The sequence below is a fragment of the Pogoniulus pusillus genome, chromosome Z, assembly GCF_015220805.1.
Source record: "Pogoniulus pusillus isolate bPogPus1 chromosome Z, bPogPus1.pri, whole genome shotgun sequence".
In the NCBI taxonomy this organism is placed as follows: Eukaryota; Metazoa; Chordata; class Aves; order Piciformes; family Lybiidae; genus Pogoniulus; species Pogoniulus pusillus.
Genome location: NC_087309.1, coordinates 113,319,902 through 113,333,564, shown reverse-complemented (window position 1 = coordinate 113,333,564; position 13,663 = coordinate 113,319,902). Strand labels below are relative to the sequence as shown.

At 43.1% G+C, this 13,663-nt stretch overlaps 1 protein-coding gene across 5 annotated transcripts in view; it reads right to left on the bottom strand.

The window, feature by feature from the left end:
- Positions 1 to 13,663, bottom strand: part of PAM (peptidylglycine alpha-amidating monooxygenase) — a 187,768-nt gene that overhangs the window by 56,976 nt on the left and 117,129 nt on the right. For all 5 annotated transcript variants that reach the window (XM_064140674.1, XM_064140670.1, XM_064140673.1 and 2 more), the window contains exons 9-12: positions 6,820 to 6,887; positions 4,498 to 4,578; positions 4,320 to 4,396; positions 3,929 to 4,032 (exon numbers count right to left, since the gene is read on the bottom strand). In XM_064140674.1, coding sequence (XP_063996744.1) covers positions 3,929 to 4,032; positions 4,320 to 4,396; positions 4,498 to 4,578; positions 6,820 to 6,887 — 330 coding nt within the window. The remainder of the gene's footprint in view (positions 1 to 3,928; positions 4,033 to 4,319; positions 4,397 to 4,497; positions 4,579 to 6,819; positions 6,888 to 13,663) is intronic.

Below are 13,663 nucleotides of genomic sequence, written 5' to 3'. Positions count from 1 at the left end.
CACCTCAATATCTCTCTTGAATTGGAGCTCAGAACTGAACACAGTACTCAAGGTGTGGCCTGACCAGTGATGAGCACAGGAGCAGAATAACCTCTCTTGTCCTACTGGCCACACTGTTCCTGATGCAGGCCAGGATGCCATTGGCTCTCCTGGCCACCTGGGCACACTGCTGGCTCATCTTCAGCTGCTATCTACCAGTACTCTCAGGTCCCTTTCTTCCTGGCTGCTCTCCAGCCACTCTGTCCCCAGCCTGTAGTGCTGCTTGGGGTTGTTGTGGCCAAAGTACAGAACCCTGCAATTGGCTTTGTTCAATCTCATCCCACTGGCCTCTGCCCACCCATCCAGCCTGTCCAGGTCCCTCTGCAGGGCTCTCCTACCTTCCAACAGATCAACACCTGCTCCTAGCTTGGTGTCATCTGCAAACTTACTGATGCTGGACTCAATCCCCTTGTCCAGATCATCAATGAAGACATTGAACAGGACTGGGCCCAGCACTGATCCTTGGGGAATACCACTGGTGACTGGCTGCCAACTTAGTCTGCACTCATTCTCACTGTCCATACCCCCAAAAAAGATGTTAAACAGCTCTGGACCCAATATTAACCCCTGAAGAAAGCCACTAGTCACTTGTCACACAGGCATTTAGCCATCAACCACAACTACTTGAGTGCAACTGTCCAGCCAATTCTTTATTCATTGAGTGGTCCATCTTTCAAATCTGTGCTGTTCCACTTTAGAAAGAACAATGTCATACAAGACTGCCCCAAATGCTTTGTACAAGTCCAGGTGGATAACATCAATGTCTCATGCCTTATCCACTAGCATTGCAGCCCCATCACAGATTGGACAGGGCTGGGTGCTAGGTTGGACTGGATGATCTTGAGGGTCTCTTCCAACCTGTTTGATTCTATGATTCTATGTCAGGCATGATTTGGCCTTAGTGAAGCCATGTTAGCTGTCACCAGTCTCTCCTTACTTTTGATGTGCCCTAGAATAGGTTGGCAGAAGGATTTGCTCCATGATATTGACAGGCACAGATGTGAGACTCGTTGGCCTGTAGTTCTTTCTTTTTCCCCTTTCTAAGAATGGAGCATATCATTCCTGTTTTCCAGTCAGACCAAACTTCCATGGCAGACTGCAATGACTTCTCAGCTATGACAGATAGGGAACTAGCAATGTTACCTGCCAGTACCCTCAGGAGCCAAGGACTTGTGCACCTTCATTTTCTTCAGGTAGTCTCAAACCAGATCTTCTACACTTGACAGTTTTTCATTCTCTCAGTCCCTGCCTTCATGTTCTGCAGACTTGGGTGGTGTGGCTGGAGCCCTTGCCAGTGAAGAATGAGGCAAAAAAGTCACTAAGGACCTCAGCCTTCTTCATATCCCAGGTAATTAGGTCTCCCATTTCCTTCTGGAGAGGGCCTAGATTTTTCTCTAGCCTTCATTTTTCCACTGTTATACTTACAGAAGTTTTTCTTATTGCCCCTGATGTCCCTGGCTAGATTTAGTTATATCAGAGCTTTGGCTTTCCTAACCTGACCCTTTGATGCTCAGACAATTCCTTCCAGACTACCTGTCATTGCTTCCAGCCTTTGTAGTCTTCCTCTTCACATTCTATCCATTCTCCTTCCCCAGGTTAGATACTAATTAACAGACCTGGCTAAGAATGACACTTGGTGACATGGGCTAGTTGATTGGACAGGGCTGGGTGCTAGGTTGGACTGGATGATCCTGGAGGTCTCTTCCAACCTGGTTGATTCTATGATTCATTCATAGAAAAGGGATTAGTATTAGTTGACTATCACAGAAATCTTCACAGTATAAAGAAAATATCACATTGAGAATATGTTACGTTTTAGTTATAGTTAGTACATATCATGAATGGTTGAGCCTTAACTGGTCAGCTTTGGAAGGGTGAATGAAGAAAGTAAACTCCAAGTTTGTTTAGCCTTGCATTTGTTGTTTATTAAAGATAAATCTCAACAAGAATTTAAGATTTTTTTTGTCCAGGTAGTTTAAGAAAAAACAAAAACACAGGCAAAAATAACCCAGTAGAGACTGGGAAAGTGAACATTCAGACTTGATGTAATAATTTTCTTTAATTTCTGTTACTTTTCTATTGGAAGCATAGTAGTAAATTTAAAGAAAAGACTGTAACTATCCTAGGGCTGATTCTTGAACTGTAAGGATTATTCAATAGTCAGGATCTACTTAGGGTATCTTAAAGATATTTTCCAGAACTTTTGAAGGAAAAAAAAGTCTACAGTTAAGTTGTAGTTTTGGATACATTTAGTGTTATGATCTTTGCAAGAACTTCTCAACTAATTTTGCTTCAGCTGCTACCTGTAACTACCCAGTGAAAGGTGATTTTGATAGGCTGGATGGGTGGGCAGAGGCCAGTGGGATGAGATTTAATAAGTCCAAGTGCAGAGTTCTACACTTTGGCCACAACAACCCCAAGCAGCACTACAAGCTGGGGACTGAGTGGCTGGAGAGCAGCCAGGAGGAAAGGGACCTGGGGGTACTGGTAGATAGTAGGCTGAAGATGAGCCAGCAGTGTGCCCAGGTGGCCAAGAGAGCCAATGGCATCCTGGGCTGGCTCAAGAACAGTGTGGTCAGAAGGATGAGGGAGGTTATTCTGCCCCTGTACTCAGCACTGGTCAGGCCACACCTTGAGTCCTGTGTTCAGTTCTGGGCTCCTCAATTCAAGAGAGATGTTGAGGTGCTGGAACATGTCCAGAGAAAGGCAACAAAGCTGGTGAGGGGCTTGGAGCACAGCCCTGTGAGGAGAGGCTGAGGGAGCTGGGGGTTGTTTAGCCTAGAGAAGAGGAGGCTCAGGAGTGACCTCATTGCTATCTACAACTACCTGAAGGGAGGCTGTAGCCAGGTGGGGGTTGGCCTCTTCTGCCAGGCAACCAGCAATAGAACAAGGGGACACAGTCTCTAGTTGTGCCTGGGGGAGGTTTAGGCTGGATGTTAGGAGGAAGTTGTTGGCAGAGAGAGTGATTGGCATTGGAATGGGCTGCCCAGGGAGGTGGTGGAGTCACCATCCCTGGAGGTGTTGAAGAAAAGACTGGCTGAGGCACTTAGTGCCATGGTCCGGTTGATTGGATAGGGCTGGGGGATAGGTTGGACTGGATAACCTTGGAGGTCTCTTCCAACCTGATTGATTCTATGATGCTATGATTCTGATAGATTTGCACTAAATCCATAACCCTTTGGAGTGCTGCAGCATATACTTCAGAATGGAGAGATTTCTGAGGGCATCTTTATATCTCCACATACATAGTAAATTATGGTTCAAAGAACTGATGACAGATACAAGACTACTAATATCGTTTCTATTTTTACAGTAGTATCAGTAACTTGATCTTAATCAGCTCAGTTTGTTGTCTTTAGACGGGATCACTGACAAACAGTTAATATTTTGCTGGTTTATCATTATTAGTAATTTTAGTTTTTTTATTTCCATATAAGCCTGCATATTTTTATACTGGAAAATTCTGAAGATTAGGTTTTAGAATACATTTTAACCTATCAGAATTTAACAGCTCCCACAAGTTTTCATTCTGAAATAATGAAGAGAAGCTAGAAAGCTTGATTATTTTGTTTCAGTCAATAGCTTTAACTTGTTAAAAAATATTTTTAGAACTGATAATCTGAGTCCTTCTCTAAGTGCAGAACAACACGGCAGCTGAGTTTGGCAGGACAGCTTCACCTGAGAAATGTTCTGAACACCAACAAAGTGATTGTTCACCTAAATAAAGGCAATGAACATTGTGTAAAGTCTTCAGCAGACAAAACAGACCATTCTGGCAGCACTTCCAAGAATTATCTTGGAAGAAGACATGAAACAAATACATTTCTACACATAACCAATACCTTGGGGAAAAAATGGTTCAGAAAATGAGCTAATAGAGAAAACTTACCCTATATGTGTCTCTGTAGTTCTGCCTTCACCACTGAACACACATCTAGCTGCTAGGATATCATCATAGTTAACATCTACAGGATGTTCCACTGGGTAGAACGCCTGAAAGAGACGAGGATTCACCATAATCAGTGACAGGAGCTCCTATTGTTTCATACACACACACACACAACAATGGTAATGATACACATTTGAAAGGCAATTTCAGAGAAGTTTGGCATTATAATCTAATCAGGATAATACTTGGCAGTATTCAGTTAGAGTCGCATGAGGCACGCCAGTACAAACCACATGATGCAGATCTGTGGGTACATGGACTAGCCAATTCAGCTTCTCAGTTTTCAATAAAGTTAATTAAAACTTACAGTATAACTAAAAACTCAACCAACCTGTGGTAGCTGTGGACTCTGTCTACCAATCAATGTCCACTGGCCATTTCTCACTCTGTATCCACTCACTACTTTACCTGTAACATACCAATACATGTGAGCACGAGACAACACTCTTAAAATAACAGCATCTTTTTCTTAACTATTAAATGTTCTTATATTACAACAAAGCTCTTACCTAGTCTGTGTGTGTGAACTCTGTAAGCGAAAACGTGCATTGGAAACCTTTTGTAATGGCAAGCAATGTCTGCATCAACCACTGTTAAAATATGATGGCAACAAACAAATTAAAACACATTACTTATCACAGAAAAGCCACACTACTGTACTTCATCCAGGTTTGCTTACACTGAACAACAGACAACTTGAAGATACTGGATAGTATTTTACATTTGTGCAATGTCTATCTCAAGATATCTGTAAAGAAAAACTAGCAAAATACAGTGCAAATCACTTGACAGTTATTTTCTGTGGTGATGTACATATAAAATAGGACTGAAATTTGGAAGCACGTTTTCCAGCATACACTACTGATATTTAATGAAGTAAAGTAATACATCTGCTTATAGACTACATGGAGGGACACTTAGAACAAATAGAGCTGTAGTAAATAGAATACTCAGGATAAAATTAAATTAAACTAATACAGCTGTGCTAGTTTGGGCCTAGCTGGGATATTTTGGTGAGAAGAATTAGATTATAGGCTGTGAAAAGGAAACAATGGTGATGCCTACTGCACTCAAAGGCTTGCTGAGATGTATAAGAACAAGTACATAAATACAGGTAACAGAGTTGCTCTCTGGCTTTTGGGCTGCACTTCTCCCTCTCTCTAACCTGCTGTCTGTGTAACTAATCCTTCTACTTCCTAAGTCCCCTGGCCGATTCTCCAAACTCACCTTGCACATAAGGCAAAGTCTGGGATAAGGTAGAGGAGTGGGAGAAGGTTGAAGGGTGGTTGGGAGCCCCTTCTGGGGACTCAGGTTTCTGGGAGGGCTGTTGTGTTTCTGTATTACTTTTTAACTTGTACATTTCTGTCTATAGCTGTATAGATTGTAAATACCTGCTTGTATATTGTGCTAAGCTGTAAGTATAAAGCTTAATTCTTTAATTCCCAACTGGCTGAGTCTAGTCTGGGTGATTTTCTTAAGTGTGGGGGGGCAGGTAACACCCAAACCATCACAACAACTTTAAACTGATAAAATACAATGGAGGCTTGACTCAGATTGTATAGTTCTAAGCCCATTCTTAAATATTTAGGGTTAGATGAAGACTTCAGCAGAGAAGTGTTGTAGAGATGATGTCTGCAGGCTAGCACTTGTGTTAGGTGCAGTAACAGTAGCTAAGGAAGAGCCTACAGAGAACACAGAAGTTCCTTTACTGATGCCTCTCTGAAAGGTATCTGGAAACTGTCTGCATTTTGCCTTTGGTAACAAAATGTATGCTTTACCTTAGAACTGCACATTTGATTGAGCATGAGAAGGTAGCTATCAACAAGCACAGAATTAATTTCTTATTCCCTTTTCTTTCACCTCTCCAACTGAAAAAGCAAATTTCTGCATTGATCAAGTATCTTAGGATGGAGAGAGAGATGAATTTGATATCTTTTTGCACTGAAGAGAGAAGTAGGTTGTTTCATTTCAAGGTGCTGAGTTCACAGAACAGCTGGAGTCAGCTGAGCATCTGATCATCTCCTATTTAAAGCAGCCAGCTGCCAATGGGGCAAATGGTGCTCCCAGATATCCCATCTAAAATTCCAGTATAGCATGTCAGTGTTCACCTCCTTAAATCAGAAAATCCCATGCTAGCTTGAAGAAATAATATTGACACAAGCAAAGCTGAATCTCAGACAGAATTCACTGAGCAGCAGGATTCTGAGCAGACAATGTTTGGAAACTTTGTTTTACGTTACCATTTTCAGCATTTTAAACTTTGAATGAATTAGGAACAAAGAGTTTTCAAGTTCTTTCCTTGCTGGTAGAAATTAATTCATTAAAATGGAGCTCTTAGTAAATCACATATGGCATGAATTACATATACAGATGAATAAGAATAGAAAAAGAACAATTATGTGTTTGTTTTTTTGCTGGGAGGTGAGGCACAAGAAAATAGGTAGAGCTTTTTTAGTAAAATATTAAGATGAAAATAAACCACAGAAATTCTTTTAGGAATCCTAGAAACTTCAGTGTTGCAGAGATAATTATTTTGTGTAACACTGCTTTGTACAATATTGATTGCCTTTGACAATGTAGTAATTGGAAAATACAACACAATTTTAATGCATTTCTTATTTTAATGCATTTTTTTAATTTTGATGCAATTTTAATGCATTTTTTAACATTCTGATGCGGTTTTTAAATAATACTTTTAATTAAGCAATTGATTTGTCTATCTACAATCCAACAACTCTTTACTGATTTTCTTCTGCAATAAGCAGTAAAAATAAATTGGATGATGAAACTGTATAATATAGCTTTGTAGAATTACCTTTGTAGAAACTCACCTTTCTCACCTGGTGGTATCACAGTGTTCACAGACATCATAAGGTACATTCCAGCAATCAAAGGTTGTCTGAAATTCAAAACAGAATCACAGAATTTCTTAGATTGGAAAAGCCCTTCGAGCTCATCAAGTCCAATCATTAGTTTCACACTGACAAGTCCTTGGCTAAAACAAATCCCTCAACACATCTAATCACTGTGGATTGCTATGGTTGGAAAGGACCACCAGGATCATCCAGTCCAACCTTCATCCCAGCATCCTTCATCATTAAACCAGAGCCTCCACTCTCCTTTTAAACACCTCCAGGGATGGTGACTCCACCACCTCCCTGGGCAGCCTGTTCCAGTGCCTGACCACCTGCTCAGTAAAGAACTTCCTTCCAACATCCAACCTAAACCTCCCCTGATGCAACTTGAGGCCATTTCTTCTTGTCCTATCATTATTAATTCAGGAGAAGAGACCAGCTCGAGACTCACTACAACCTCCTTTTAGGTAGTTGTAGAGAGCAATAAGGTCCCCTCTCAGCCTCCTCTTCTCCAGACTAAACAACCCCAGTTCCCTCAGCTGCTCCTCATAGGCCATGTTTGCCAGACCTCTCCCCAGCCTCCTCGCCCTTCTCTGCACCCACTCCAGCACCTCAATGTCCCTCCTACACTGTGGTGACCGAAACTGGACATAGTACTCGAGGTGTGGTCTCATGAGTGTTGAGCACATGGGCATGACCCCCCGCAAAGCATTACAGGTATATTGCACATATGTCTATCATCCAGGAGCATTTTAGCTCTAGCAGCCTCGTCGCCCTTCTCTGTGCCCTATTTGCTAGCCCATGATTATCAAATTTTTGCTAAAACCCATTGTGCTAGTTTGAAGCAAGCTGGAATGTTTTGGTAGAAGAACTAGATAACGGGCAGTGAAATGAAAAACAATTGTGTCTACTTCTCTCACAGTCACGCTGAGAACTCTGGGAAGAAGAAAGACTTTTTCTCCATTTTGTTTCTCACTCTTGCTTTTGCCTTAGACCTGGTCACATCTCATTAACCCTGCTCCTACTAACCTTGCTCCCTAACCTCTTGGCTGCACCTCTCTTCTTCCTGAGAACTGGGGTAAGGTTAAGAGGGCCGGGGGGAGGTGTTGGGGTGGTTTGAAAAAGCCCCTCCTGGGGACTCAGGTTTCTGGGAGGGGAGTTGTGCTTTTGTATTGTTTATCCTTTGTATATTTCTGTATATAATTGTATATAACTGTATATATTGTAAATAGCTGCTTGTAAATTCTGCTAGCTGTAAATAAATTGCTTCATCTATATTCCCAGGGTCCGTCTGAGTTAGCTGGGGCAAATACAAAAGTGTGGGGGGGCGGGGTAACCCCCAAACCATCACATTTTTAATTGGCGCCCAACGTGGGGCTAGAGATTTCAGTGAGTGGAAATTAGCTCTGGGAATTAAGATGAAGCTAATCAAGCAGCTATTGTATTTGGTTGGTGCATTGCTCTGGTCTGGTTTTGTTTTCTTGGCATTTAGTTGGTTAAAAGGTCAAATTGTTGCTTATTTTATTGATCTGGCTTATAATAAGGCTAAAGCTAAGCTTTCAAACATGTTCTGGAGCTGGGGTGATTTTATTCTTGGTTATGCTGGTTTTAATATCTCTGAGAATATTACAAAGGATATTACAGGAGCTCTGGTCAATAATGTGACAATCAATGGAAATTCTGCTTTAAATATGGCTCTAATGAGAGTTATTCAGCCTAAGACAGGAATTCCAACTGTTTGTATAGGCACATGCTCGTGTAAAACTGTTTTTCTTCTCACAATTTTTAATATTTGCCTCATGATTTTAATATTCATATTAATTTTGGCATTATTGGTGAAAAATTCAAAACCAGCTTCTGTAAGAGCTAGGAAAAATTCTGTGTCTCAGAAGCAGTCTCTTTCACAGCAAAACAAGGGAACACAGTTATCGGCTTCCCCCTTGCCAGCCTCTCCACCCTCCTCTATAGGTTCTGGGAACACAGCCAGTGTTCCCACCACTAACATAAACACTGATAACAAAAACAACAACAATCCACAGAGTTCAGTAGGAGCCTCAGGAGCACAGGCAGGTACCCAAAATCAGAATGTTCCTAGCAACAATCAAAACACGTCAGGGTTGGCAGGCATCCCAGGAGGACAGGCAAATAATAATACTACTAGTGCTGGTAACGCTAGCCCAGTCAGTCCAAATCCTAATGACACCAGCTCAGCCAATTCGAACCCCCAGCCAGCAGACCAGAACCAAAATCCTCCTGTTAAAAGTAAGGCAGATTTGAACTCACAAGCTCCAGGTCAGACCCCTAAGGATACAAATGCTCCAAGTCAGACCTCAAATAATTCAAATGCTCCAGGTCAGACTCCTAAGGATTCAAACCCTCCAGGTCAGACTCCTAAAGATTCAAATCCTCCAGCAGACACATCCAAGTCTGTTGCTGCTCAGGCCCTTCTGGCACCTGCTAAGGCAAAAGCTAAGACAAAGAGTGGATCACAGGAGGATGTAAGAGAGGGGACATCTGGTGATCAGCAGCAAGAGGAGGAGGAGGCAGTTAGTCTGCGAGACCTTGTAGATGTGCTGAGACAACAATACTCAAGTGAGAGGAGTGCTGTGAGGTTAGCTGCCAGGAGAGAGGATGGTTCCAATGAGTTTAGGAATGCTATGAGGAAGATTGTGTTAGGCCCGGCACCACCAGATCAACAGGAAGAAGAGGAGGAAGATGACATCCAAGGCTCCAAGGATCCACTCAGAGAGGTCAGGGAAGTTAGGAAGGAATACACAAGGGAATCAGGTGAGCCAATCCTAAGCTGGTTAGTAAGATGCCGTGGTATTGGTGCTAATGCTCTGCAGGTAGGAGACAAGTCTGCCAAGCAGTTGGGACCACTCACTAAGGAGAGTGGAGTGGACAAACACCTAGCAAGTCCTCTTGGTAGGGTTAGCTTGTGGACACGCCTTCTGTTGGCTGTGGCTATGAGATATCCTTCCCGAGATGATTTGCCATGGGCTGCCAAGAAGTGGAACACTGTTGAGCAGGGAATTAAGCTTCTGAAGGAGTTTGCTGTGAAGGAAGTGCTTTATGGAGATCATGGTACTCATGAGCCTGATGATATTCCTTTGGGAACAGGTCTCATGAAGAAGCTTATTAAGCTTGCTCCTTCATCCTATGCTAACATCTTGGCCAGTAAATTTCTAGCAAGGAGTGATAATGGAAGATCTTTCACTGTTGGTGAATTCACTGACCAGCTCAGACAGATTGAGGACAGCTTGTCACATTCTGGTATAATCTGTGCCATAAAAACTATGACTTCTGAAATAAAGAGCATGAAAGATGGTTTTGAGAATACCATGAAAGAACTGAAGGAGGATCTCAAAAATCTGGTAAAGGATACCATTCCTGCATCATCTGAATGGGTGCATGTTTCTGCAGTCAGGAACAGACGCCCACCTCCTGCAAGGCAATTCCAGCCTAGGAGGAGAGAAATTCCACCCAGACAGCAGCAATCACGTGCGTCACTGTGGATACTTCTGCGTGACACATACGGTGAGAACATGAACAAATGGGATGGTAAACCTACTTCAGCTCTTTCAAAGAGGGTCAGGGATCTGCAGAGTGGCAGAAACAGAGGCAGCAATGCCCGAAAAGTAGCTGTCACTTCTTCAGCTCCTGAGAGCAACTGCAATTGTTCCAACAGTTGCAATTTCTCTCACAACAACACCAATCACTGTGTACACCCCACATGCCATGTTCAGCATTAGGGGTGCCCTGCCTCCAGCCAGGAGGAGGAAAGGGATAGTGGAGAGAACCGAATCTATTGGAATGTATTCATTAGGTGGCCTGGCAGTTCAAGAGTTCGGAAATACAGGGCTTTAGTTGACACAGGTGCTCAGTGTACTTTATTGCCATCTAATTGCAAAGGGACAGAGTCCATTTCTATCTTTGGAATCACTGGTGGATCTCAAGAGTTAACTAAGATACAGGCTGAGATCAGTTTAACTGGTAAAGAGTGGAAGACACATACTATTGTAACTGGTCCTGATGCGCCTTGCATTTTGGGAATTGACTTTTTGAGACAAGGTTGTTTCAAAGATCCTAAGGGTCACAAATGGGCTTTTGGAATAGCATCTGTAGAGATTGAGGATGATAAATTGAAATTGTCCATTAGGCCTGAACTTTCTGATGAATCTGCAGTTGTGGGACATCATGACATAGAGGACCTGGAAGTGCCAATTGCAACTCAAACTGTTCATCATAGGCAGTACAGAACTAACCGTGACTCTTTGTTGCCCATTCATCAGCTGATTCGTCAACTGGAGAGTCAGGTTGTCATCGAGAAAGCTCATTCACCTTTCAACAGTCCCATCTGGCCTGTGCGTAAACCTACGGGCGACTGGAGACTGACAGTTGACTTTCGTGCCCTCAACGAGGTGACGCCACCCATGAGTGCAGCTGTGCCGGACATGCTGGAACTCCAGTACGAGCTGGAATCGAAGGAGGCTAAATGGTATGCAACCATAGACATTGCTAATGCTTTCTTCTCTATTCCCATAGCAAAGGAGTGCAGGCCTCAGTTTGCATTCACCTGGAGAGGAATCCAGTACCAGTTCAATCGTTTGCCTCAGGGGTGGAAACACAGCTCAAGCATCTGTCACTCAGTCATCCACAATGCACTGGAGAAAGGTAAAGCTCCAGAGCACATCCAGTACATCGACGACATCATTGTGTGGGGCCAAACTGCTGAGGAAGTCTTCGAGAAAGGTAACAAAATCATTGACATTCTGTTGCAAGCAGGTTTTGCCATTAAGAGAGACAAGGTCAAAGGACCTGCCAAAGAAATTCAGTTTCTGGGAGTGCGGTGGCAGGATGGTCGCCGTTACATTCCTCAGGATGTGATCAACAAAGTCTCTACCATGGCTGTTCCCACCAGTAAGAAGGACACACTTGCTTTTCTTGGTGTGGTGGGATTTTGGAGACTACACATTCCTGGTTTCAGTCAGATTGTCAAACCTCTGCATGATGTGACTCGTAAGAGAAACAATTTCGAATGGGGACCTGAACAACAAGCGAATATGGAAGTCAGCAGTTTGGAGTCCAACCAGGAGAGTTACCGAAATGAAAGATGGCGAAGGAGAATCCAGTCAGTTCGCTGAGGTAAAAGCTGTTCAACTTGCTCTTGATGTGGCTGAACGTGAGAATTGGCCTATCCTTTACCTCTACACCGACTCGTGGATGGTAGCCAATGCTCTATGGGGTTGGCTAAAGGACTGGAAGAAGAATGGTTGGCAGAGGAAAGGAAAGCCTATTTGGTGTGCTGATCTATGGCAGGACATTGATGCACGGCTGGAGAAAACTCCAGTGAAGGTGCGGCACGTAAATGCACACATGCCTAAGAGCAGAGCCACTGAGGAGCATCAACATAACCAGAAGGCAGATCAAGCTGCTAAGATTGCTCAAGTTGATACCACCTCTGAACTTGACATTGACCTTGATTGGAAACACCGAGGTGAACTGTTCTTAGCTCGGTGGGCCCATGACTCATCTGGACATCAAGGCAGAGATGGAACATACCGATGGGCTCGCGATAGGTCAGTTGACTTGTCCATGGACGCTATCACCCAAGTCATCTATGACTGTGACATTTGTGCTGCTATTAAGCAGGCTAAGCGAATCAAGCCCTTATGGTATGGTGAGAGATGGTCAAAGTACAAGTATGGTGAAGCCTGGCAGATTGACTACATCACTTTACCTCGATCTCGTTCTGGCAAGCAGTATGTGTTGACGATGGTAGAAGCCAGCACTGGATGGTTGGAAACCTATCCAGTTCCGCATGCTACTGCACGTAACACCATTGTTGGTTTGGAGAGACAGATCTTGTGGAGACATGGAACTCCAGAGAGAATCGAGTCAGACAATGGCACTCATTTCAAGAACAATCTAGTGAAAAACTGGGCCAAAGAGCATGGTATTGAATGGATCTATCACATACCCTACTATGCACCAGCTTCAGGGAAGATTGAACGCTACAATGGTTTGCTGAAAACCACCCTAAAAGCCATGGGGGGTGGAACTCTGAAAAACTGGGACAAACATTTAGCACAAGCTACCTGGTTGGTAAATAGTAGAGGTTCAGTAAATAGAGCAGGACCTGCACAATCAGATTTGGTCCAAACAGTAGACGGTGATAAAGTTCCTGTTGTACATGAGAAGAATCTGTTAGGGAAAACTGTTTGGGTATTTTCTCCTTCGGGCGAAGGGAAACCTGTCCGAGGGGTGGTTTCTGCTGAAGGTCCTGGTCATACATACTGGGTAATGCAGGAGAATGGTGAAATCCAGTGTATTCCACAGAGAAATTTAACCTTAGCTGAGAGAGTTTAAATTCAAGCTGTTAGGAGTTTTCTGTTCTAGGTAACATCGGCGCCCAACACTGAGAAAAATCTACAGTATGTGAGCACGAAACCCAACATCACCTGGGAGTCCCTGTTCTGAGCTTTTGAATCACCTACATCTGATTGAAGTGTGAACTGAACTTGTATATATTATTTTAGTGTAAATATTGGTTTAGGTTAGATTGGATAATTCTCAGCGATACTCTGAGCGAAGTAGACAAGGGGTGGATTGTGCTAGTTTGAAGCAAGCTGGAATGTTTTGGTAGAAGAACTAGATAACGGGCAGTGAAATGAAAAACAATTGTGTCTACTTCTCTCACAGTCACGCTGAGAACTCTGGGAAGAAGAAAGACTTTTTCTCCATTTTGTTTCTCACTCTTGCTTTTGCCTTAGACCTGGTCACATCTCATTAACCCTGCTCCTACTAACCTTGCTCCCTA